This window comes from Pituophis catenifer, unplaced genomic scaffold, assembly GCF_029215685.1.
Source record: "Pituophis catenifer annectens isolate HBS135680 unplaced genomic scaffold, rPitCat1.0.hap2 SCAF_2, whole genome shotgun sequence".
In the NCBI taxonomy this organism is placed as follows: Eukaryota; Metazoa; Chordata; class Lepidosauria; order Squamata; family Colubridae; genus Pituophis; species Pituophis catenifer.
Genome location: NW_027256882.1, coordinates 296991452 through 297019151, shown reverse-complemented (window position 1 = coordinate 297019151; position 27700 = coordinate 296991452). Strand labels below are relative to the sequence as shown.

The 27700-nt window shown below is 47.6% G+C and overlaps 1 protein-coding gene across 1 annotated transcript; it reads left to right on the top strand.

Annotated features, from left to right (window-relative positions):
* Positions 1 to 95: 95 nt before the first annotated feature.
* Positions 96 to 14515, top strand: LOC139311574 (B-cell differentiation antigen CD72-like). Its single transcript, XM_070936036.1, is given in 9 exon segments — positions 96 to 444; positions 447 to 527; positions 602 to 739; positions 2500 to 2577; positions 2951 to 3286; positions 3822 to 4000; positions 10546 to 10652; positions 12014 to 12157; positions 14354 to 14515. Coding segments are annotated over 9 exon segments (1431 nt in total). The 3' UTR covers positions 14373 to 14515.
* Positions 14516 to 27700: the final 13185 nt, after the last annotated feature.

Here is a 27700-nt window from a genome sequence, read left to right as displayed (position 1 = left end):
GAAGGAGAAGGAGGGCCAGCAGCCCGGGGGACAAATGATGGAAGCCCCGTGGGGAGACTGGAGGACCAGGGAGGGGTGTGGTTTGGGCAAGGTCGATGGGGTCACTGACGATGGTGCAGCAGAACCAAGCAATTCTCCTCCCAGAACCTCTGGCTCATCTACCCTTGAGGCTGCAAAGATGTGTCATTCACTGGGGGGAAGCCAAGTGCTCGTGTCTCGCTGGGCCGGGAAAGTCCGCAGAGGCAGCTGGCTCGGTCCCTAGAGACGGAGCTTTGGGGTGCAGCACAGGGCTAGAGTTGCGGGAATTTGGGGCTGGGCTTGGCCGGCTGCTCCCCACCCACCAGAGAGCTACTTCTGCTTTGTGCTGTCCCAGGAGAGCATTGAATAGACTCTGCCCATTGTTTGTGCCTCTGCAGTTCCTTGTTCTGCTGCTCCAGGGCTGCCCTCGTGCAGCCTGATGGCTGGGGACCTCACCTATGCTGACCTGCGGTTTGCAAGAAGCCCTCCGGAGAAAAGCCATGGGGAAGGTAGGGGTCAGCCTGGTTAGGGTCCTTCCGACCTCCCCTCTGTCCTCTCCTTCCTGACTCCCTTTGTCTTCCAGAGCCCAATGATGGGGAGCTCACCTATGAGAACTTCCAGGTACCCCGGGGCCTGGAGAAAGAGGCGGCAGAGTGTGGCCCCCTGAAGAATACGCCAGAACTGCCATGCTGGGCCACCTCCTGTCACCGCTGGAGACCAGGTGAGTAGCTTAAAGGCTGGCAGAAGCCTCTCCTGCCTGTGTCTGGACAGCTGGCAGGAGGCTGCAGCTGGCACATGCCCAGCTGGTTCCTCTCTCCAAGGCAGAGCCGCACGCTCAGTTCAGCTGAGAAAAAGGAGCTGGATGTTTAGACACCAGGAAGGAGTAAAAAAGGAAAAGCAGGAGGAAAAGGAGAGGGGGAGGGGGGAAGGGGGGAGGGGGACAGAGAGAAAGATAAAGGGAGAGACAGAGAGCTCACATGAAAGGTGAAAGAAAGATTTAATTCAATAACCCCCTGGAACTTTTTTTTGCCAAAGAAAGGATCACAATGTTGAGAAGAATTGGCCAAACTTTATTCAAGCATCAATCAATCAGAATAGAGCTGGAAGGGAGCTTGGAGGTCTTATAGTCCAACCCGTTCAAGCAGGAGGCCCTAGACCAGGGGTGTCAAACTCAATTTCATTGAGGCCCACATCAGGGTTGTGTTTGACCTGGGGAGGGTGTGGGGCATGGCCAGTTCAACCTCCCTCTTGTTGGTGCCTGTGGTGACCCAAGTGCTCTGCCAGCGAAAACAGGCTCTGGAGCTCCCTTTTCGGCTGCCACAGCCTCCTGCAACCCTCTGCCAGTGAAAACGATGCTCGGGAAGGCCGAATGCTCGGGAGCCCGTTTTCGCTCGCAGAAGCACTGCGGGCTGGTCCTTCGCTGTTTCCAGGCGGCCCTGCGGGCCAGATCTAAGTACCCTGCGGGTCAGATCCTGGCCACGGGCCTGGAGTTTGACACCCCTGCCCTAGACCATTTCAGAGAGGTGGCTGTCCAAGCTCTTCTTAAAAACCTCCAATGATGAAGCACCCACAACTTTGAAGGCAAACCATTCCTATGATTAATTGTCCTAACCATTAGGAAACTTCTCCTTAGTTCTCGGTTGCTTCTCTCCTTGGTTAGTTTCCATCCATTGCTTCTTGTCCTGCCCTCAGGTGCTTTGGAGAATAGGCTGAAACGCACCAACCCCTTTGTGGCAGCCTCTCAGATACTGGAATACTGAATCACTGGGTTGGCTAGAAAGAAAGAAAGGAAAAAAAGGGACCCTGGATAATAGAAAGGCAGAGATCTTTTCATATTATGGGGACGAGGATGAGAAATCTGAAGGAGCGGATTCCTGGGGATCTTTTGAGCAAGTGAGATAAGGAAAAAGTCTTTGTAAAGTGAAGCTGCTGCGGATTCCACAGCAAAGAGGAGGGGATGCGCAGAGACCCTCAAGGCTCACATTGATGGGGAGGGAAGAGCTCCCATTTCTCACCTCCTGTTTCTTAGGTGAACTTTTCTTAGGTGAGCACTTTGCATTGTTCTGCTTGGGACAGGACAAAAAGACTATTTTGGCAGTGGAAACATAGCTGTGTTTGAACTGGGCATTATTCTGGAGCTGGTCCAATTTAGGTGTGCAAGTGGGGGGGGGGCAGAGACAGCAGAGGGAAATGGAGAAAGTGTTTGCAACAGAAAAGGGGGGAAAGGAGACACAAAGAAAAAGGGGGCAGATTTTGGAGAAGAGTTGGCACATTTATTTTTATATCACCCTATTATCTGGACATTATTCCAGCTTTACTCAGCTGTGGGATAACTGTTTTAATAGCAGCAGAATGAAAGCAGAAAGTAGGACACCAGGTTATCCCTTCTTTATTCTACATCATGGAAGAAACAATTTTGCAAACCGGGGTGGGGTGGGGTGGGGCGCATCGTACTAAGAAGGATCTGGACTTTTCTTTCAGTGACAAACCGCCCAATGCTGGGAGCCCTGGCTCTGTGCCTCTTCCTTCTGGCCACCAACATCACGCTTGGCGTCCAGTGTGAGTAGCAGCTGCTTTAAGCTCAAACCTGTCCCCTGACAATCTCCAGGGAACAAGGGGGTAGCAGACCCCCAGATTCTTGTGGGGGGGAGAGAAGAAGGGTTTTCTGGAGGTGTGCCTCCCTCTGTATTCGAGGGAGGGCAGGTCCCCACGCAGGCCAAGACAAGCCATGCTGTGGCTCCCCACTATGGGAGGCTGTGGGGCAGCTTCCGCCTGTGCAGGACTCCAGCGCTGGTGACCCCCAGCTCCTGCTCAATGCCACAGAAGCCAGGGCACCACCAGGAGAGTCAGGGCTGCTGAACTGAGAATTGTCTCACCTGGCAGCCCAGAATCCTGGAGAAGAGACCTTCATCCGCACCCACTTTCTCTCCAGACTTGCAGGCCTCCCGGCAGCTTCAGCAAGCATCTCACGACCATGCAGCCAAGAGCCACATCCTGGGAGAAAGAACCCACCACCTTCAAGCCGGCCTGGAGGAGAGCTGGCACCTGCTGCACCTGACCGAGCAGGAGCTCAACTCCACCAAGAAGGAGCTCAACTCCACCAAGGTGGCCCTTTGGCAGAGCCAGGCGGCCGAGAACCAGACCCGGTGGAAGCTGCAGCGCCAGGAACTGCTGCTGGGCCAGGTCAATAGCAGCCTGGCTCTCCTGCAGAGGGAGAAGGCGAGCCTGGAGACCAACCTCAGCCAGGCCACCTCCTGCCGGCAGATTGGTAGGTTCTGGGCTCTGTCTGGCCTCCCCTCTTCCTGCCTCTTCCAGTGGAAAAGCCTGCATTGTTGGGGACCTTGGGGGCTTCCCTGAGCAGGAGGTGGGGTCTGGGTGGGTAAATCCCAGGGGTGGGGTGGGGTGGGGTGGGGTGGTGGTTGCTTCTCCACATTTGCTAACTTCCTGGAATGAACTGCCCCCAGGTTCTGAGCCTGGTGTCACTGAGCACCTTACACCCCGTCCCCAAAGTTTCGGTTCCTCAGCCTGGACCAGGGGAACCTGAGTGTGACCAGCTCCCTCTTAAGCTGTTGCAAACACCGCCTCCTTCTCACGGGACTCCCCGGAGATGCTGGTTGCACCCCCGTCCCCCTGGCCGACTTAAAGCTGCTTCGATGGCATCTCAGAGCAGGGGGATGGACTGGGGGGCGGGGCGGGTCTTGGAGCGGTGCCACCAGTGGTCCTGGGCAGGGCGGACCTGAGGAAGCTCCAGCGGACGCCGCTCTCCCAGTCCTGGCAGGTCCCCCTCCGAACCTTCCCTCTAGGGTGCTGCCCTCATGGATGGACGCTGTTCCGCTGGAAGTGCCTGTGGGCATCGAGCGAGCGGAAGACGTGGAGACAGAGCAAGTTGGACTGCGAGTGGAAGTCCTCACGGCTGCTGGTCCTCCCGAAGCCCTGGTTGGCCCGAGAGCTCTGGGAGGCTGTGGGTGAAGCGTTCACACAGGTGAGGAAAAGCCAAGCAAAGAGCCTGGGGGGTGGGGGGGTGGGCAGGCGGCGGATGTGTTCTGTTAAGGATATTAGCTGTTATTAGCTGTTAAGGATTAGCGGATGTGTTCTGTTAAGGGGCAGAACGTTTAGGTTCAATACCTGCCTCCTGCAGCATATTCTCTAATCTTAGATTTGTAAACTCGGTACCATTATCTGTTACCAAGCAAACCACCTTATGTTTCTGTTTTCTCTCAACAAATTTTAGCCAATTTGACATAGGCTGAAATGTTTCAGACTTTGTTTTCATCAAGTAACAGAAACCATATCTAGAGAAATGATCAACAATGCTTAAGATACAGCAGGCTCCACCCAAACTGGGTTGTTTAGGTCCAATTATGTCAGCAAACACTACTTCTAATGGTCTTTTGGTTTTAAATCCATTCACTCGGTTTGCTTTTCTCTTGATTACAGGCATTACAATTGAGGTATCTATTACATGGTTTTAACTTTATCCCTTCAGATAATTCTACTGTCTTTTTCAATACCTTAAAATTCATATGTCCTAAACGTCGATGAAGTAAATGTATACATCCATCATGTGGCTTCTTATTGTCATAAACTGAATTAGTATTAGCCACAATTGCTGGATTATCTCTTAATATAGACAAGTCATTTTCTAACTTTGCAGTAACACATTTACCATCCTTCTCAATTAAACATTTACCTCCCCTAAAGGTTACTACAAATCCAGCCTGTAATAATGATTTAACAGATAACAAGTTGAATTTTAAATTAGGTATATACAACATTGGCAAATGCTCATTAATAAATGAACAATGTGCAATACCTTCTCCAGCTACTTTCATTCTCCACCCATTGGCTAACGTTACATGTTGTTTGCTATTTTTCAGTTTTACAAACTTTTCTTTACTTCCAGTGATGGATTGAGATGCATCACTATCAACTACCCACAAATCATTGTTTACAGTAGTAGGGCTTGATATAGCTAGATTAACATCCTTCTTGGTTCTCTTTTGATTACCAACAATCATTTTCTTACCCTTAGTACAGTATTTAGCTATATGTCCCTTAGCCCCACAAGAAAATGTCTTTTAACAATATAGGCAGTTGAAGACAATCTTTCTTCTTGTGGTTGTCTCTCTCTTAAATTGTTTTCTTTCTTGCCTTCTTCTTGACTCTTCCAACAATCTTCTGGTTATGCCAGTCAATGTTAGTTCATTTCTGGTCAAAACCTCCAGTGAAGAAACATAGTCGTCTTAACTTTCATCCAAAGAAGAAAGAATAATATAAACTTGTTGCAAACTCTGAAAAAATAAGTTCCTTCTTGTGTAGCTCTTGAAAAGTTCTCATCATAAACTCCAAATGAGCTAACGTATCTCCACCTTTAAGAAGACAGGTTTTAAACAGTTACGTGTAAGGTGTATATGTGCACCCACACTATCACGAACATAAATTCTCTTTAAATTGTTCCAACGCCTAGCAGCAGAATCTTCACCATGAATATGGACTAGCTGCTGATCACTCAGTGTCAGTCCAATTATGCAAAGAGCTCGTTCGTTATCACAAACAAATTTAGCTATTTTCTTCTCATCTTCATTATCTTCTGGATTCCATGCAGTTACATCCGGTGGATTATTAACTACATCCCACAGTCCTTCCTTACAGAGAAGTAGGTTGCATTTCATGGACCATGAAACATAGTTTGTTCCATTCAACCAGGTTATCATGGATATACTGGATGACTGTTCTTGTGCCATCTTGACTTGGACAATAAATAACAAACACAGCTGTCTGAATATAGTACTGTATATTCACACCCACTCTCAGTGTCCTGGGCCCATAACCAATGTTAAGGATATTCTTGGCTAATAACCGATGTTGTGGGTTATTGAGCAGAGTACCCTTTGAGTTTACACATGAAAGCGACTGAGAATGATTGTGGATAATAACAGTTCACATACAAACAAACTGGGTTTTGATAATATTTTACTTTTAGTTTACTTTTACTTTCCAAGTCATACACATATAAAGTGAGATAAAGATCAGTCCAGGGATATTTTCCAATATAAAGTCTTCTTACCAGTTATAGAAAAATACAATAAAACAGATCTTCTTTAGTTTCATTCAGGAACACAGTTCAATATAAAAACAGTCAATAAAGATTAGAGAAGCAATAAATAACCACGATCAAGCAATGATCATGCAGAGATATCAAATATAGAGTTACAGCATATCAGCAGGTAAAATGGTATAGTGTCCACACAAACCATAATTCAGCTCTCCTTAAGTACATTGGCTACAGAGCTCAGCCAATCAGGATGCATGATGATGCAACACAGTTTTTGTTTTTTTTTCATTGAAAAAGTTTTTCAAATACAGATTTTTCCCCCTTTTTTCCCCTCCTCCTCCCTAACCCCCCCTCACCCTCCCCACCCCCCATGGCTTCTCCAAAAGTAAAATCCAAATTGATATCAAATTATATAATACTTTAACATCCTTTTACACCCCCCCCCACATGCTAACCATTTCTTTCTAACATTGTTATTATATCCCCCCTATACTATACATTTCAAAGCAACCTTCAGCTATAAAACTATATAATAAATCCTAATTTGACATTTATTCAACTCATAATCTACCCATTTCCTCCACCCCCATACATATATCTCCTATTTCAAATCTTTTACGTATATTTATATCTAAACATAACATCCCTTTTCCTAAACTAAACAATCAGTAACCTAACCCATCTCCACCCATTTTCCTACAGGTCTACCATACATAATATTTTTAATATCTTTGTTCTTCTGCCCACACCACACAACTAAAAAATATTTCCATATATGAATAAAATCCTCAAATGACTTTAAATTTGTAATCCATATAGTATCTTCTGTAACGTCTTTCAACTAGATTATTAATTCCATCGCCCATGTTAGGGTAACATCAGGTTCAGCTTCCAACAGTATATTCAGTATCTTCCATTACCATCTGCCCCCATCAATAGTAAGTATTTTCGTATATAAAAAACCACCCGAGTGACTTTATATTTATATTCCATATAGTATCTTCTATAGTGTCTTTTATCTAGATTATTAATTCCAACCACCACATTGGGGTAACAACCAGATCTTCTGCATGCCCCAATCCCATAGTTCTCTTGCCTTATAACTCAGCATATACGTAATCCATTTTTCAAAGAGTCCAGAATAGAAAGTTCCAATCCACTCAATCAGAGGCCTTCTTCCACATCCCAAAAGCACCAGCACTGCAGAGATCTGTTATTCTTCTCAAAATAGTATAAGTCAATAATTTGCCTCACTTATATTTTCATGTATCAGCCATGTATAAATCCCGCTTATTATATTTAATCGTCTCTTCAGTAACTGGCATTAGACTATTGTTTAGTTTAAAATTTTTTAGTTTTGTAGAACCTGCTTCTTCTTTTCTTAATTTTTTGTGGTTTAGATCTCCATCCTAGTTGCCTTTCTAGGACTTGTATATCAGCTGATTGAGTTCCATGCTGGTCTGTAACTTGATAAGACATCTCATTAAAGTCGAAAGCTGCCTCTCTTATATTTATAGGTAATCCAGCTATAACTTCTGAAGGAGAATCCAAAAGTGGCTCGTCCAAAAGGGCCTCTGTAACTTGTTTTTCCATTACCTCCATCTCCATCTGCTTAGGCTGAGTTTCAATCTCTTGTTCATTTTGCTTTTCTTTATTCCCCTCCTGTGTTCCTGACACTGATGGCATACGTGGAGATGTTGGATCCATTTTAAAAACCTTGTAGTAAAATTCTTCCGCTTTTTCAACAGTATTTAGTTGATATCTTTCTCCTTGGTATCTCAATATTATACCAACTGGAGCATCCCACCTAAATGGGATGTTTTGTTTCTTTAGCTCAGTCACCAAAAATCCAAATTCCTTTCTATCTTTTAACATCTTGGACGGCAGCTCTTTATATATCCAAATCTTCCTTCCATTCATTTCTAGAGTGGAGTTAAAAGACTTTTGCCCAATATCATTTCTTATTCCTTTATCAGTAAAGTAAATCACCACATCTCTAGGCAACTGCCTTTGCTTTGCAACCCAAGAATTTACTCTGTAGGCCTTATCAATCTTACAGGATACCTCTTCAGGACTAACCTTTAAAATCACAGCCAGAACTTCAGCAGACATCTTTCTCAAGTCCTCTCTATTATTTTCCTGTATTCCCCTCATTCTGACCGCAAATTCCATGGACCTATATTGCATCATTGTGACTTCTCTTTCAATCCTTTGTTTTATATTACCTGCATTGTAAGTCTTGTGGTCAGCTTCCTTTATTTTAGGCTTTACTTCTGAGCTATTTTCTTGAATATTTATCAAATCATTTTCAATTCTTTGTATTTTATTGTCCAAATTATAAATCTTATCATCAGCTTCCTTCATTTTAGACTCTAATTCTAAGTTGGTATCTTTATCCATCTTTATAACTATTTCTGAAAAAGTTTTCAAAGCTGTTACAATCTGTTGTTTCAGATTATCATACTTTCGTTGTACCAACTCTTTAATTTCCTGCCTGAATTTTTCAAGATTCTGGTTCACAATCTCATCATGTTTTAGTTTTTTAGTTTTAGTTTAGTTTAGTTTTTGTTGAATTTCTATACCGCCCTACTCCCGAAGGACTCAGGGCGGTGCACAGTCATGAAATAATATACAAAATTTAAAATCGAATAAAATGAATTAAATAAATTTGGCTGAATTGATACCCATAATTTAAAATACCCATATTTTAAAATACAGTAAAAATTTAAAATTTACACTTAAAAGGGAGAAGATTTAGGCGAGGCCAGCTTGATGAAACAAAAGCATCTTCAGCTCGCGGCGGAAGGTGCGCAGATCCGGAATCCTCCGTATCTCTGGGGGGAGCTCATTCCAGATCGTCGGTGCCCCCACAGAGAAGGCTCTCCCCCTAGGGGCTGACAGCCGACATTGTTTGGCCGATGGCACCTGGAGGAGCCCCTCTCTGTGGGAGCGTACCAGTCGGTGGGAGGCTATTGATGGTAGTAGGTGGTCCCGTAAGTAATCATGTCTTGCCATCTCCTCCAAAACAAATTCTTTTAGGTCTTTAGAGCCATTCTTCTGAATCTGCAAGCTCAAAACTTGCTCATATGATTTGTAAATGGGGGAACCCCCCCCCACAGCTTGGTTGTCTGGCTTTGTCTGTTTTAACGCCATCCTGCCACACAAACAAACTCTTTTTTTTAAAAAAAAGAACTTTTCTCCAAACAATATCAATATCAAGTCTCTAAGAAGGAAGAAACATAAAATAGAATTTTTTCTCTTCAATTCTAGCCAGCGCTATTGTTTCAGATACTTTGTAGCATATTAAGCTATTCAAACGGAAGGACTTTCGCTTTCAGCTTTCTTCTTCTCAAGCCTCAGCCAGTCGCCATTTTAAACTTTCTTTCTTCGCTTTTAAAATCTCTCATAAAATTGTTAGAAATACTTGCGATTTAGGGTCCCAAATCCGGGTTTCATCCTGTTTATTCAGACAATCTATTAAATTTCGTTGATTGGATTAGTCCCATCGCCTGACACTGCAAAAAGGCAGAGTTCCCCCAATGCCCGGAGCAGAGGCGAGCTGAATAGGGAGCCACATTCTGCTTCCTCCCCAAGAGTAATAAAAAACTCTGGGGAGTTCGCAGAGTGCTCTACTTGTTCTTGCCGGCTCTATCTCACGTCTCCTCAAGGAGACGGAGTTTTTTGAGCCGTCTCTCAGCTGTAGAGACGTCTCTTTAAGGGGGGCGAGGCTGGCGGTCCCAAAAGACTGTCCGGCGGTGGTGGAAATCAAACCGGAAGCCGATGCAACACAGTTTTTAAAGCTACATAATACTTTTAGCTACAAACACACAATGTTGGTTTATATATTTCCTGACCAACCAGTTGAGCAATAACAATTTCCTAACATGTTCCATAAGAGTGACAGCCCCCCCTCACACCCCCAGTCTCAACGGAGCAGCACCAACCTATTCTTAGAATGTATGAGCAGAACTTTTCCTCTTCAAACCCTATAGAGTTCAAGTCTGTCAAGATCCATCTGGATCTTGAGCCTATCTCAGGGTGTTGGCTATTCCTGCCAGTTTAGTATCATCTGCAAATTTGGTAAGTTCCCCTTCTATTCTCTCATCTCAGTTATTTATGAAGATATTGAAGAGTACTGGGCCTAAGATGGAATCTTGTGGTACTCCACTGCTTACTTCCCTCCATGTAGACGTAGACCCATTAAGGACTACTCATTGAGTACAGTGTGTCAGCCAGTTACGAATCTGTCTGGTGGTGATGCTGTCTATCCCACATTTTTCTAGCTTACTAAGAAGTAGGTTGTGGTCTACTTTGTCAAATGCCTTGCTGAAGTCGAACTATACTATGTTCACAGCATTTTCCTGGTCTGCTAATTTAGTCACTATGTTGAAGAATGAAACAAGATTGATTTGGCATGATATGTTTTTAACAAACCCGTGCTGACTGCTAGTTATTACTTTACTCGTTTCTAGGTGTTGAGTTCCTGGGATTCAGAGTGGTTCTGGATCGGACTTCTGAAAGACAGAACTGGACTTTCAGACTGGACCTGGAAGTGGGTGGATGGTTCCCCCTACAAAGGGTGAGTGAGACTGAAGGGCCTGGTGGAGGCTGGGGGGAATGGCAGAGGAGGCTGTCCTGGGGAAGCAGCCAGTCACTCTGCCCACTGGAGATCCTGGCTCTCCCTCTGGGTCTCCTGCAGAAATGCTTGTCTGCTGGAAGTGAAGGTGTGGAGGCAGCTCCACATCAGCAAAGGGGAGGGGGTGGCTACCCAGGAGGTGGCTACAGGCCCCTGCCAATCGCCCTTTGAAAGACTTTGGGGCAGGGAGGCCACTTTGAGGCGAGCTCCACCCCTAGATGGTTCAGCTCAGAGTGAACGCCTGAGGAAGCCATGCCTGCCCGGCTGCCAGCCTTCTAGATGAACAGAATAACAAGACTTGGAAGGTCTTCTAGTTCCACCCCTTTGCTCAAGCAGGAGACCCTCCCAGTGTTGGACTGCCCGCAATTTCTTACTTTTTTTTTAATACAAGTTTTATTACATTTCTTCTTTCATCATACATATTTTATGAACAGAGTGTTGACCGGGTCACATCTTATACACAATCATAGTTATAATGTATCTTAATCTTCCCATTTTTTTCCAATATTCATCTCTTTTATATAATTCTTTATCACAAATTAGTCATTTTTCACCATATCTTATTATTTCAACTTCTGCCATTTTGTTCTCTTTCCATAATTCTTTATCATTTTCAATTTTACTTACAAATAAGATCATTTTATGCCTTATATTTCTCCTCAGTTTCAATTATTGCAGTTATTTACCATCTTTCTTCATTTCCGGAAGTATGTCTCTAATTCCTTTTTCCCAATCATTAGCACTTGAATTATTCATCTTAATTTACATTGTTATCAAAATTAATAATGTTGCTAGAGTACTTATTTTCACATTTCCATCTGCTGAGGTTCATCACAAACAAGTTCTATTCATCCTTCTTTACAATAATAATTGCTTACATGATTTCAACATTGTTATTCTCTTTACAATTGACATTTTAAATATTCATCTTAATTTACATTGTTATCAAAATTAATAATGTTATCAAATTACTTATTTTCACATTTCTTTATCATTTCATATTCAATGCTTTCACCTAAATAACATCACAGTATATCCTATAATTCTTCTCTTACCAATACAATAACAATTTAAGTTCAAGACTATCAAAATCACTATTATTGTTACAGTGTCTACTTTCCCATTCCCATTCATTAATCTACCTTATTATATACACTAATATTTACCTCATCATCATTCATCTTTAACCACTTTGGAAATTCGGCTGCTGCAGAGTTTGTGTTTCATATTTAGTAGAGAAAGAAAGAAATCTGTGAAGATGTTGACTTCGGGGTTTCTTCATAAGTATCTTTTAAACATTCCAGAAGTGAAACTCTATCTAATAGCTACTACAGCGACTACGCAATGATTCACAACGGACAACTATCCTCAGAGGGATCATCATCTTCGAGTTACAGATTCATCTGCGAGAGGGCAGCCAGTCCTGAGGACCACCCACTGAGCAATGGGTACGCAACTCCCTTAATGAAGCCAACGGACCCATTCCGGGAAGGGAGGGACAAAGTGCACAGTGGGAATACTGATTCTAAGCTAAGATTGAAAATGCCAAACTTGTTTAGTTTTAACCTTAGTTGGTTTCTCATGGTTTAATGTGTGGTATGGACCAGGGGTGAAATGTAAAATTTGTTACTACTGGTTCTGTGGGCGTGGCTTGGTGGTGGTGGTGGGTAATTTTTTTTTAAAACTTTTCAAAGCATTTTTTCTAATGCTTTGAAAAGCCTCTGACGATCCCAGCTGAGCCGCGCGATCATCAGAGGCTTTTTTGTTTTAACTTCTAAAAGCATTTTTTCGTCGGAAGAGGTTGTAGAAAAAATGCTTTTAAAAGTAAAAAAAAAAAAAAGCCTCTGATGATCGTGCGGCTCAGCTGGGCATGGGGGGGCGGGCAGGGATTTTTTCTACCGGTTCTCCGAACCACCCGCCGCCATCGCTACTGGATCAAATGATCCGGTCCAAACCGGGAGCATTTCACCCCTGGTATGGACCCAGCCACTTTGCTCAATTTTTGCCTCAGGATACCTTGTGAACTCAGAACATGGGTTAATTCCATGACCAGGACATTACAGAAGGTGACACAAGGACTCTGGATCACATTGCCCCCCCCCCTTGGGTCAGGGTGCTGCAGAGAAAAATCCACCCCGGGAACCTCCTGGCAGATGGTCCCCTACCCTCTGCTCAGAAGGAGGGTCTCTTTCTCTCCCCTGAGCTCCATCTGGCCCACGGGGAGCAATTTCTGTCCTTAAGAAATTCTTCCTGATATCCAGCCAAAATCTGCTCCCTGGAATTTGAAGCCCAAAATTTCTGTGGCTGGCTTCGGTCTCTGCCCCTTCAGGCCCCCCAGGCTTCCTTCTCCAGACTCGGCAAATCAGCCGCTTGCCCCCCAATCTCTACTCATTCTGTCGTCTTTCCCACCCCTCCCTTTTGCCCAAATCCTTCCTAAAATGGGGCTGCAGCATTCTGGAGCAGTTTGCCCGATGCAGAACCAAGAAGAGCAAAAACATATTTTGACTTTGACCTTCTGCTTCTGTCAACATAGCCCAGAACTGTTCTTGCCCTTCTTGCTGCCGCATCATAGCCCCAGCTTATGTTCAGCCTGTGTTCCACCCCAGACCCCAGATCAAGGGGGAAGTCTGAACCGGTTTGCTGGCCGCACATGCGAGCTAAGCACGCACTGTGCATGCACATGCGCAGTTTGCACCAAATGCCTGATCCGCACGTATGCACAGGACACACTAAAAGGAGGCTTGGGAAGGTAAGGAGAACAATGGGGGAGGGGGGAATCAGCTGCGGTGTGCAATCTTGGGAACTTTTTAAGTTTTTAAACTTAAAGTTTTTAAAAATTTTTAAAGCATTTTTTACTACTGGTGTGGGTGAATAAGTAGTAAAAATACTTTTAAAAAGTAAAAAAAAGATCCTGACTATCACAGCTGTGCCACGCAATCGTCAGAACCTTTTTAAAAAAACTTTTTTAAAGCATTTTTTTACTACCTATCCGCCTGAACCGGTAGTAAAAAAATGCTTAAAAAGTTAAAAAAAAAGTTCCAACGATCAGCTGAGTGACACATGATTGTCAGAACTGTTTTAAAAAAAACTTTTTAAAGCATTTTTTTACTACTGGTGTGGGTGAATAAGTAGTAAAAATACTTTTAAAAAGTAAAAAAAAGATCCTGACTATCACAGCTGTGCCACGCAATCGTCAGAACCTTTTTAAAAAAACTTTTTTTAAAGCATTTTTTTACTACCTATCTACCTGAACCGGTAGTAAAAAAATGCTTAAAAAGTTAAAAAAAAAGTTCCAACGATCAGCTGAGTGACACATGATTGTCAGAACTGTTTTAAAAAAAACTTTTTAAAGCATTTTTTTACTACCTGTTCTGGAGAACCGATAGTAAAAAATGCTATAAAAGCAAAAAAAAAAAAAAAAAAAAAAGTTCCAACGGTCGTACGTGACTCAACTGATCGTTGGAACTTTTTAAAAAATATTTTTCTACTACCGCTTTGAGTGAACCGGGCTGAACCGATAGCATTTCACCCCTGCCCGAGACCCTTTTCATATGCAGTGTACCCTATTCAGTCCAGCTGCCCAGAGTGGTCTCCCTCGCCTTGTTTCCCTCCTGATGTCAACATTTCTGCTTTCTTCCTTCAAGGCTGTGGAGGGACTTTTGAGAGACTCTGCATCTTTTGGACTGCAAACGGCCTGATGTGGGAGAACAAACTGGAACTGATCATTCGGAGCTACAGCTGATGCTGGCCACCAGCTCCAGGGCTAGGATGAAGCCATCTTCCCAAGAAGTAGATGCCTCCACTAAGGAAGCGGGTGACAGCTGGGATCTTCCTCCTCCAGAACTGACTATGGGTGGACAGCGGAGGCATCCGCAGGGGCTGCTAACCACATTGAAATGGTGGGCATCACCAGGGGGTCAAAGTCCCAGCCCTTTTTATGTGCTCGGGAGCATGCAACGTGCATTGCAGTCCTGCTCATGCTCACCATTTTGACACATGGTTCGTGGCCCTTGTAGGCAGCCCTTGAAGAGCAGCGCAAGGGAAGCTTTTCTCAGCTTTACTCCAAGGAGGAAAACACAAAGGCCGGCTGCACCTGGGCCAAATTGCAGGGGCCCCTCAGGAGGCCATTCTTGTAAGCCTCCAGAGCCTGCAAATCCAATAAATCTGTCCAACAAGGAGGGAATTCATGCTTCATGCTTGCCGGGAGTAACTGGCGTGGCCTGAAACTCCCAAGCAGCCTCTCCATCAGGGTGGAAGGAGGCAAAGCCCAGAGCATCCAAGAGGATGGACACTTCGATACTGCCTTGTTCTTGTTCACAATCCTGGTGCCAAACTTGATTTTTTAAGTCTTTTCTGCAAAATTTGACCCATTTGTCAAGAAACCAAGGGAATGATGCCACGATGGGAATTAGAGGCTGGTCTCTGATTTGCCCCCTGGCTGTTTTCACCACCACAGGCCCTAGAACCTCCCCCGCAAGGCCACTCTTTGGCCCTGGTGATCTCACCCACCATCTGTAGCAAAGCCCCTCCAGGTTTTAAATAGGGCAAATGGCATTCATAGCTCCTGCCCGGCTTCTGGCAACCACCTCTGATTTGCTGGTGTGTCTTCCTTCTGGCTAGGGATTATGGGTACTGGAGTACAATGCATCTAGGAAGATGATCTAGGAGCACCGCTGTTTTGTCAAATGACTGGCAGTGGACCTCTTGGCCATGAGACCCTCTGAGCTGGAGGAAGTGAAGGGTGGGGCGAGATGGGGCAGTGACCTAGGCAGAAGGTGCCTTGTGTGAACTCCTCAAGGAATGCAGGTCAGCAGGGCCCAGTGCCAGCTCCCAGGATAGAGGCAGACCTGGGCCTAACCTGGATCTACCAGACACTCCAGGGCCCAGCATCGAAGTCTCAGGCCCAGCCTTCTGGGAGGAAGTGTGAGGCCACGAGAAGGATGGTACCAGGGATCTGCAACCTTAAACACTCAAAGAGCCATTTGGACCCATTTCCCACAGAAAATAAAACACCGGGAGCCACAAAACTCTTCCCATGCCTGACTATTTCTTGAGCGGCCATAAAACTAGCATATACAGTATAGTTGAATTAAACATTCTGTTTTCTTCTGAAACTTTTCTTTTCTTGGATTTATCCATGATTGGCCTACCAGGGGTTGAATAGTTCAATAATCGCATGCCAGCGGGGGTTGCACATTGGCGGTTGTGACACATATTTTGAGTGACAGGGAGCTGCAGCAGAGGGGTGAAAGAGCCACATGCGGCTCCAGAGCCACAGGTTGCTGACCCTGGTGTATACATATGCACACAGGTGCACTTTGTGTCTATACTTTCCTTGACTGTTTACCTGAAAACCTCTTCCCCAATAGTCTCTCTGTCGGATCTGTCCCAGCTTGAGCCCTCAGGAAAGAAAGACCCTTGACTCCATTTGTAGTGAAAGGTGTACTTTTACTAAAGGCCAGCGGTTACAGAGTCGCAAAGACAGATCTGAGGATTTCCTATGTAACCCCAGTAATTTTCCTTTCTCCCAGGCCTCCCCACTTTGTCCCAAAATGTTCAAATTAGGTGTTTTGGCAACAATTCCACATGTTGGCATCTCTTTGGATGGGTGTTCTGCATTCCATTCCCAGGCTTGTTGTTCTGTCCCCGTACCCCACACACACCCCCACAGACGGCCTGGAGTTAATAAGCCACACGACAAAACTCTTTGAAGATAAAGCTGGCAGCAACCCAGTGGCTAGCTGCCAATTCAGACTTTACTCACACAAAACAAAGATTAGACTGCAAGCACTCCGATAAAACAGGCAGAGTGTCAACAATACAAGGATTAATCCAAATGCAGTCTGATAAAGCAGGCAAAGTCCAATAACGCAGAGATCATGGAGTATTTCCAGTTTTTGCTCGTCACAAACTGAACCGGCCACCACACCCACATTTATACCCTGTGGGGTGTGGTCCAGTGACTCAGCTAATCTCTGGCACGCCTTCCCCTCTGCTGTGCATGCTTCTCCCTGCGCCTCTGTCGCGGGTCCAGCCAGCACTTATCTTCTTCGTCACTGTCCACCTGTGGCTGCGGGGACGTGCTTGGCTCTGAGCCTATCATTTGGCCTTCGGTGTCCTCCGGAGGCATTGCCAGAGAGGAGGTCCTGGAGAGGGAGGCCTTGCCAACTCCTCTCCCTCACTCTCAGAGTCTGCATCTGTCAATAGCCCAGGCTCAGGTAACGGAGCCACAACACTTGTGTCCTTGGTCAACAATGCCCCCCTCATCTGTGAGCTGATTCAGGAGGGGGGAGCGGACCTGGCGGGTATTACAGAGACCTGGTTGGGCCAGGAGGGGGTGTCCCCCTTGTTGAGATGTGCCCACCGGGTTTCCGCACATTTCATCAGCTGAGGGCCCAGGGTAGGGGTGGGGGAGTGGCAGTTATTGTAAAGGAAGGCCTCGATCCTAGGGAGGCCACTATACCTCAGATAGCCGGATGTGAGTCTCTCCTTGTGAAGTGGGGCCATGGGATGCAGGTGGGCTTGCTGGTTGCATACCTGTTGCATGGCAGCGGCCCTGCCCGACCTCCTCAATGTCATAGCTGGGGTGGCGGTTGATACCCCCAGGCTTTTGGTCATGGGGGATTTCAACCTGCCGTCCATCGGTGAAATGTCGGAAGTGACTCGGGAGTTCATGGCTTCCATGACAGCCATGGACCTACCCAGTTAATTCATGGCCCTACTCATACAGGAGGACACACTCTGGACTTGGTTTTCGTCTCTGGACAGTGGTTAAATGGTCTAGATACAGGGGATATAGTCATCAAACCCTTGTCATGGTCAGACCATTCTCTCCTTAGACTTGACTTCCTGACCGCTACACCCCGCCACAGGGAGGCGGAACCGACCAGGTAGTTCCACCCCAGGCACTTGATGGATCCTGATAGGTTCCAAATGGAGCTTGGGCCATTCTCTGAGACTCTGGCTCACGACTCGACAGAAGACCTGGTGGCCGCTTGGGATAAGACGGCCCCTGGTGCTTTAGATCAGGTCGTGTCTTTGCGGCCTCTGACCCGGCACCGAATTAGCCGAGCTCCTTGGTTCTCTGAGGAGCTGAGGGAGATGAAGCACTGGAAAAGATGCCTGGAGAGTAGTTGGAGGGCTAGTCATTCTGGATTGACCGAGCACTACTGAGGTCTTATATCAAGACCTACTTAGTGGCGATAAAAGCGGCAAAGTGTAACTACTTTTCCACTCTTATTGCGTCGGCAGATAATTGCCCAGCTGCCCTGTTTACCTTTCTCCACCTGGGAGTGCAGGAAGACCCCTTGCAAGGGTGTGCTGAGGATTTTGCACATTATCTGCACGATAAAATCGCTCAAATTTGGGACGGCCTGGACTCTGACTGGGTGGGTTCAGGCGGGGTGTCCGAGGCGGGTCTTGAGAATGTTATCTGGGAGGAGTTTGATCCTGTGACTCCCGAGGGTGCGACAGCTCCCACAGTACCTGGATGAAACTGTCTATCTGGATCCGTTCCAGTCTGGCTTCAGGCCTGGGTACAGCATGGAAACGGCATTGGTTGCGTTGGTTAATGATCTCTGGAGGGCTCGGGACAGGGGATGTTCCTCTGTTCTGGTCCTATTGGATCTCTCAGTGGCTTTTGATACCATCGACCATGGTATGCTGCGGCGGCTGGAGGGGTTGGGAGTGGGAGGCACCATCTTATGGTGGTTCTCCTCCTATCTCTCTGACTGGTCACAGTCCATGTTGGCAGGGGGGCAGAGGTCGACCTCAAGGCACCTTGTTTGTGGGGTGCCGCAAGGGTCGGTTCTCTCGCCTCTCCTGTTCAACATTTATGTGAAGCCGCTGGGTGAGATCATCTGTGGTTTTGGGGTGCGGTGCCATCTGTACGCTGATGACACTCAGCTGTACATCTCCACCCCAGACCATCCCAACGATGCCCTTGAAGTGATGTCCTGGTGCCTGGAGGCCGTGCGGGTCTGGATGGGGAGGAACAGGCTCCGACTCAACCCCTCCAAGACCGAGTGGCTGTGGCTGCCGGCGTCCCGATATAGCCAGCTGGTGCCATCGCTGGCTATTGGGGGTGAGTTATTGGCCCCCACGGAGAGGGCTCATAACTTGGGCATCCCCCTGGATGCATGGCTGTCTTTAGAAGAGCATTTGACGGCCGTGGCCAGGGGGGCTTTTTATCAGGTTTGCCTGATATGCCAGTTGCGTCCCTTTTTGGATTGGGACTCCTTATGCACGGTCACTCACGCCCTCGTCACCTCTCACTTGGACTACTGCAATGCTCTCTACATGGGGCTCCCCTTGAGGAGCACCCGGAGGCTCCAGCTGGTCCACAATGCAGCCGCGTGGGTAATTATGGGGGCGACATGGTGCTCCCATGTAACACCTCTCCTGCACGAGCTGCATTGGCTCCCGGTGGTCTTCTGGGTGCACTTCAAGGTATTGGCTCTCATCTTTAAAGCGCTCCATGGCTTAGGGCCTGGGTATTTACGAGACCACCTTCTGCCACCAATAACCTCCCACCGGCCAATCCGCTCCCACAGAGAGGGTCTCCTCAGGGTGCCGTCGGTCAAGCAATGTCGGCTGATGACCCCCAGGGGGAGAGCCTTCTCTGTGGGGGCACCCGCCCTCTGGAACGAGCTACCCCCAGGAATACGACTGATCCTGGACCTCCGTACTTTCCGCCGAGCGTTGAAGACCTTCTTATTCCAGCAAGCCAGGCTGGCTTAAAATTTTAATGGGCTATTTTATGGGTAAAGGGTTTTAAAATTTGGGGAAGCCAAACTGATTTATTTTTAATTTATTTTAATTTTTATACTGTATGTATTTTATTTTTTTTTAAATTTGATTTATATGCCACCCTTCTCCGGAGACTCAGGGCGGCTTACAATGCGCTAAGCAATTTTGGCTGTTCACCGCCCTGAGTCCTTCGGGAGAATCCTAACCCTAACCCTAAACCTAACCTTGGATTGTTCAACCATTTGTCTCTCCATGGCACCTCTGGTTCCTATCATCCCCCCTTCCTATCTTCCCATCCCCCCTCCCCACATTCTCTGGCAAGCTACCACCAAAGCGAAGCAAAGCAGGGCTGAAGGGATTTGATGGCAGATCTGACACTCTCCTAGTCATATCCCAAGACAGACCCCCAGCAGCAGGCCCTCCTGATGCCCCCTGGCCCCCCAAACAACCTACCTACCTGGGTCTCCTGCTCAGAATCCACACCTTCCTCTTTCAGGGCAGGGCAGCAAAGATCCCCTGAGCTGAGAATGCCCCTCTCTGAGCAGCCGGGCTTCCTGCAGGACACGGAGGGGCCTCGGCTCTGAAAGGCGGGTGGGAGGCAGAAACACCTGCACAGACTTGGTGGGGAGCCACGTCAAGTCAGGGCAAGCCAGGCAGGGTGCAGGGTGTCAGGTATGCTTCCTTCAGTATCCAGGAAAGAAAACCCCAAACTCAAGCATTTTGAAGAATTTGGTACTTTTACTGAATATGAAAAGATTAACAACCCAGGAAAAGCTGGAAGTGAGCAAAACGCGCGAAATGCATCTACTAAGCTTCTTCCCCCCCTCATGTTTATATTTTCTCAGCCAATCTAAAGGTCTTCCAAAGGTCAGGTGGCAACACGTCTGGCAGCGTCATCCATCAGGAATGTCGAGACAGTTGGTCAGCCATCCCCTTCTGAAATCCAGTTTCGAATCCCACGAAGTCCCCTCCTACAAAGACAAACCCCCTCCTGCTCTCTTCCCCCCCTTTGCTCCATACCTAATCCCTCCCCGTTTCTTATGGCAGCTAAAGCAGAAAAGCTGAGGCTGACATTCGGCCCCTCTTGCAGAAGAGACGTTAGTCCTAAATAAAAGGAAAAAAGAGAAACAGAAACAGAATATATACAATGATCAAGGTTTATCAGGGTATTTGGCATAGAATTGTTGTACTTTCTTGGGAGCTCGGACATCCCGTTTATTTACCCATTCAGCCTGAGATAGTGGAAAATGTTTCCAGGCAATCAGATATTGGACTTTACCATGGTGTTTTCTAGAGTCCAAGATTTCCTTAACCTCAAAATGTTGCTCCCCTTCTATGAGGATGGGAATTGGAGGGTTGCTATGATCAACCCTTAGGGGAGATGAGTGTTCAGGTTTCAATAAACTAACATGAAATACAGGATGTATCCATCTCAATGTTTTTGGCAATTCCAATTCAACTGTCACTGGATTTATCAGTCTAATCACACGGAATGGTCCTACATACTTAGGCCCCAGCTTTTTAGATCTCTGGGTGGTTTGTAAGTATTTGGTAGACAAATAGACTTTATCCCCCACTTTATAAATGTGAGCTGGGGACCTTTTCTTATCGGCTTGTGCCTTATGAACTCGGTGTGCCTCATCTAATGCCTTCCGAGTCACTGTCCAGGTGCTCCTTAGTTGTTCCATCCAATCTATCAAGGAGGGATTTTGGGGATCATCTTGAGGTAACTCGGGAATGGGTACAAAATCCTGGCCCGATGCAACCTTAAAAGGGGTGAATCCGGTGCTACTGTGTACAGAATTGTTATACGCCACTTCTGCAAATGGCAACAAGTCTACCCAATTGTCCTGTTGGTAATTCACGTAACACCTAAGGTATTGTTCGAGCACCCCATTGGTTCTTTCACAAGCGCCATTTGTCTGAGGGTGGTGACTGGAACTCAACCCCTGTGCGGAGCCTATCAATCTTAAAAATTCTCTCCAGAAACTGGAAGTAAATTGCACACCCCTGTCAGAAATTATTCTTTTCGGAGACCCATGTAGTCGGTAAATCTGCCGAATAAATAATTTTGCGAGGGTTTTTGCTGAAGGGATCTTTGAGCAAGGTATGAAATGTACTTGTTTGGAAAACAAATCAGTTACTACCCAAATGACAGTGCAGCCCTCACTGTCGGGTAAGTCCACAATAAAATCCATAGATATTTCCTTCCATGGGGCGTTCGGTCTAGCCACACTTTGCAGTAATCCAGGGGATTTTCCTGGAGGTCTTTTAGCCGAGGCACATACTGGACAGCTAGCCACATATGCCTGTATGTCCTTTTTTAGTGCAGGCCACCAAAACTGTCTCTTAACAAGATGTAAAGTTTTGACAAACGCAAAGTGTCCTCCGGTTTTGGCATCATGCGCATATTTCAATACGGTTGGTCTTAATGTGGTCGGAACATACAATTTTGATCCAACCCAAGCTAGTCTGTCGCGAAGTGTGCATTCATTCGAGTGGATTTTAAACCACTCGTCAGCTTTTAGCGCTTCTCGTAACTTTTCGAGTAAATCCCCCGAGAGTTCTGGATCGGTTTTACTCTGCGCTCTGGTAGTGACAGGTGTTGCCAATTGCGTTAAGGGGATCATTGGTTGAACCACTTCCTTCTTTATGCTGTTGTACTGTGGTAATCTGGAAAGTGCGTCCGCCATGAAATTTTTCCCCCCAGGAAGGTAACGTAAAGTGAAATTGAAACGCTTGAAATGTTGGGCCCAGCGTGCCTGTTTGGGTGACAATTTGCGTGGTGTTTTTAATGCTTCTAGATTCTTATGGTCAGTCCACACCTCGAAAGGGTGTTTCGCCCCTTCTAAAAATTGTCTCCATGTTAACAGCGCCCATCTAACTGCAAACGCTTCCTTCTCCCATATGGCCCATCTCCTTTCTGTCTCAGATAGTTTACGGGATGTGTAAGCACAGGGTTGTAATATTCCATTCTCATTCTTTTGCAAGAGTATTGCTCCTACGGCAACGTCGCTAGCATCCGCTTGTACTACAAAAGGTTGTTCTATGTCGGGGTGTTTGAGCACAGGTTCAGCTGCAAACAACCGTTTCAGTTTTTCGAAAGCGGCCTGACAGTCCATAGTCCATTCTAGTGGTTTCGAGGGTTTGGGTTTTACTTCCCCTTTGGTTTTGAGCAAGTTTGTAATTGGCAGTGCGATTTTTGCGAAAGAGGGGATAAATTGTCTATAAAAATTAGCAAACCCTAAGAAACTCTGTAACTGTTTACGGGTGCGTGGTGCGGCCCATTCCATTACTGCCCAGACCTTTTCCGGGTCCATCTCTATTCCCTCATGCGATATACGATATCCAAGATAGTCGATTTTGTCTTGATGGAATTCACATTTAGAAAGTTTGGCATAGAGTTCAGCTGCTCTGAGTTTATTCAAGACTGCTCGAACCAATCTTATATGGTCGGCCATGTTGTCAGAATAAATTAGAATATCGTCCAAATAGACCAACACCCCCTTATATAGATGCTCATGCAACACTTCGTTGATCAACTGCATGAATACGGCCGGGGCCCCCTGTAGTCCAAAAGGGAGTACTCTAAATTGGAAACACCCCAGTGGGCAATTAAATGCTGTCTTCCATTCATCTCCCTCTTTTATTCTCACTCGGTAGTATGCCTCTCTTAAATCAAGTTTGGTAAAAATTTTTCCCTTTCCTAAATGGGCCAACATGTCCTTCATAAGTGGGAGGGGATAGACATTTTCCACGCAAATGGCGTTCATGTTTCTATAATCAACAACTAATCTGAAGGATCCATCTTTCTTTTCGCGGAACATTACTGGCGCTGCTACCTTGGGTTTGAATTCGGTCTTCCCGCCAGTCATCTTGGCCGCCCCCTTACGGTAGAAAGAGGATGACTGGTCCCCCATCCGCCTTCCTCGGAGTTCGCTCCGTTTCAGCTCGATCTCCACATCCTCAGCTACTATGTACCATCTATCCAAATCATCGGGGACCCCCATGCTCCTGCAATCTCGATATATCTCTTCATTCAATCCATCCTTGAAACTCTCCAAAAGAGCCATTTCTGACCAGCCTGTCATATAGGGTGCCAGTTCACGAAACTCTTGGATATACTCTGCCACCGGCCTCCGACCCTGCTGAATGCTCTTCATTCTGAGTCTCGCCTTTCGTTCAGCTAAATGGTCTTCAAAACGCCTTCTAAGGGCCCTCATGAACTGGTTGTAATTTCTCAGCAGGAGGGAGTTGTTATTGTGGAGAACCACCATCCACTCAGCCGCCACTCCCTCTAGGGCATTCGCAACGCTTCTGACTTTAGCCGCCTCCGTTTCATAGTCCTCCCCCCAATCCTGCATGTGGTTCCACACTTGGGTCAGGAAAAATCCCAAGGTTTTAGGATTTCCATCAAACTTCCCAGGAAGGGGGGGGATTTTTGGCTTTTTACGTCTGCGGGGGGGGGCCTGCAGGGCTGGGGTTCTCTGGCCGGCTGCATCTCTTCCTCGAGCTGCCGAAGCCTGGGATGTTCCCTCCTCAAACTCTTCCTCTCCCCCGCAGGCTGTCTCTTCGGCCTCCCCCCTGGGGTCTGCTTCCCCCTTCTCCACAGGAGTTTCAAAAGACTCACGGTTTTTTCTGCTTTCTTCCACATCACGGATAAGCTGCAAGGCTTGATCTATCATGAGACGTTCCTTCTGCTGTTGCATCCACACTGCCTCCCTTTTTCGGGGTCTGGAAGTCGTCACTCCCCGGGGATTCTCCCCCCAGTCCGGCAGTCTCCCCACTCCTTTGGACCATCTAGCTTCCTCCGGTTCCAAACGGAGTTTTTCCAGCCATTCTGCAGTTTCTCTTTCCGACTGGAGGGCAGTTGAACTCGCTGCCCCCATCTTCCCTTCTTCATCACTCCCTCGATCTGACATACTTTGGATTTTCAGTCCCCTCGGGTTTTGTCCGGGATGACTGGGATGACTTCCAGCTTAATGTCAGGTATGCTTCCTTCAGTATCCAGGAAAGAAAACCCCAAACTCAAGCATTTTGAAGAATTTGGTACTTTTACTGAATATGAAAAGATTAACAACCCAGGAAAAGCTGGAAGTGAGCAAAACGCGTGAAATGCATCTACTAAGCTTCTTCCCCCCCCTCGTGTTTATATTTTCTCAGCCAATCTAAAGGTCTTCCAAAGGTCAGGTGGCAACACGTCTGGCAGCGTCATCCATCAGGAATGTCGAGACAGTTGGTCAGCCATCCCCTTCTGAAATCCAGTTTCGATTCCCACGAAGTCCCCTCCTACAAAGACAAACCCCCTCCTGCTCTCTTCCCCCCCTTTGCTCCATACCTAATCCCTCCCCGTTTCTTATGGCAGCTAAAGCAGAAAAGCTGAGGCTGACACAAGGGCCCATTTCAGAGAAGGGGAAACTGAGTCACCTGCATGCAGATCTTGCTGGGCCCGACAGCAGAGGAGACTGGTGGGATTCCTCAGGTGGAAATAATCACAGTCTTAGCCAATCCTTTCCACTGCCCTAAAGCCCACTGTAGCTGACAAGGACAAGGGCAAGAAATTATGTTGCAATCAAATAGGTACATTTTAACAAAGATTGCTACTAATCTAAAATAAAGCCCCCCTCATTTGTGATCTTATTCAGGAGGGGGGAGCGGACCTGGCAGGTATCACGGAGACCTGGTTGGGCCATGAGGGGGGAGTTCCCCTCGTGGAGATGTGCCCATCAGGCTTCCGTGCATTTCATCAGCCGAGAGCTCAGGGCAGGGGCGGTGGGGTGGCGGTCATTTTAAAAGAAGGTCTCGATCCGAGGGAGACCACTGTACCTCAGATAGCCGGATGTGAGTCCCTTTTTGTGAAGTGGGGTCGTGGGGCGCAGATGGGTCTGTTGATCACGTACCTGGCTCCCTGCCGCGTGGCAACGACCCTGCCCGAACTCCTCAATGTTATAGCCGAGGTGGCGGCTGATACCCCCAGACTTGTGGTCATGGGGGATTTCAACCTGCCATCCATCGGTGAGACATCTGAGGTAGCTCGGGAGTTCATGGCTTCCATGACGGCCATGGACCTGACCCAAGTAATTCATGGCCCTACTCATATGGGGGGACACACTCTGGACTTAGTTTTTATCTCTGGTCAGTGGTTGAGTGGCCTTGATATAGGGGATGTAGATATTGAACCCTTGTCATGGTCTGACCACTCGCTCCTTCAACTTGACTTTCTGACCGCCGTACCCCGACCAGGTGGTTCCGCCCCAGGCGCCTGATGGACCCTGATAGGTTCCAGATGGAGCTTGGGCCATTTCCTGAGACTCTAGCTCATGACTCGGCTGATGACCTGGTGGCCGCCTGGGATAGGGCGGCTGCCGGGGCTTTGGACCGGGTCGTGCCTTTGCGGCCTCTGACCCGGCACCGAACTCACTTAGCTCCTTGGTTTTCCGAGGAGCTGAGGGTGATGAAGCGCCGGAAAAGACGCCTAGAGAGCGGTTGGAGGGCCAGTCGTTCCGAGTCTGACTTGACACTGGTAAGGTCTCATATTAAGACCTACCTAGTGGCGATAAAAGCGGCGAAATCTAGCTATTTTGCCGCTCTTATCGCATCATCAGATAACCGCCCAGCCGCCCTGTTTAGGGTGACCCGCTCCCTCCTCCATCTGGGAGCACGGGAGGACCCCTTGCAGGGCCGAGCTGAGGATTTTGTACAGTATCTGGATGATAAAATAACTCAGATTCGGGAAGACTTGGCCGCCGACTGGGTTAGTTCAGACGAGATGACTGAGGCAGGCCTTGAGAGTGTTATCTGGGAGGAGTTCGATCCTGTGGCTCCCGAGGACGTGTACAGGATCTTGGGGCGGCTGAACGCAACCACATGTTTATTGGACCCGTGTCCCTCCTGGTTGGTGCTGGCTTCCCGGGAGGTTACACGAGGCTGGCTCCAGGGGATTATTAACGCTTCTTTGAGCGAGGGTGTCCTGCCGGCCGCCTTGAAAGAGGCGGTGGTGAGGCCTCTCCTCAAGAAGCCATCCCTGGATCCGGCTGTTTTGGCTAACTATCGTCCAGTCTCCAACCTTCGCTTTATTGCGAAGGTTGTTGAGAGTGTGGTGGCGCGACAGCTTCCCCAGTACCTGGATGAAGCTGTCTATCTGGATCCGCTCCAGTCCGGCTTCAGACCTGGGTACAGCATGGAAACGGCATTGGTCGCGTTGGTGGATGATCTCTGGAGGGCCCGGGATAGGGGTTCTTCCTCTATCCTGGTCCTATTAGACCTCTCAGCGGCTTTTGATACCATCGACCATGGTATCATGTTGCGCCGGCTGGAGGGACTGGGATTGGGGGGCACCATTTTGCGGTGGTTCTCCTCCTATCTCTCCGACCGGTCGCAATCCGTGTTGACGGGGGCAGCGGTCGACCCCAAGGCACCTTGTTTGTGGGGTGCTGCAAGGGTCGGTCCTCTCGCCCCTCCTGTTCAACATTTATGTGAAGCCGCTGGGTGAGATCATCCGTGGTTTTGGGGTGGAGTTCCATCAGTACGCTGATGATACTCAGCTGTACATTTCCACCCCAGACCATCCCAATGATGCCTTGGAAGTGATGTGCCAGTGCCTGGAGGCCGTGCGGGTCTGGATGGGGAGAAACAGGCTTCGACTCAACCCTTCCAAGACCGAGTGGCTGTGGCTGCCGGCGTCCCGGTATAGCCAGCTGACGCCATCACTGGTTATTGGGGGCGAATCATTGGCCCCCACAGAGAGGGCCCGCAACTTGGGTGTCCTCCTGGATGTGCGGCTATCTTTAGAAGGGCATATGACAGCCGTGGCCAGGGGGGCTTTTTGTCAGGTTCGCCTGATACGCCAGTTGCGCCCCTTTCTGGACCGGGACTCCCTACGCACGGTCACTCAAGCACTCGTCACTTCTCGTCTGGACTATTGTAATGCTCGCTACATGGGGCTCCCCTTGGGGTACACCCGGAGGCTCCAACTGGTGCAGAATGCGGCTGCGCGGGGGATTATGGGAGCGACGGGGCGCTCCCATGTGACTCCTCTCCTGCACGAGCTGCATTGGCTTCCGGTGGACTTCCGGGTGCGCTTCAAGGTGTTGGTGATCACCTTTAAAGCGCTCCATGGCTTAGGGCCAGGGTACTTACGGGACCGCCTTCTGCCACCAATAGCCTCCCACCGGCCGGTTCGCTCCCACAGAGAGGGCCTCCTCAGGGTGCCGTCGGCCAGACAATGCCGGCTGACGACCCCC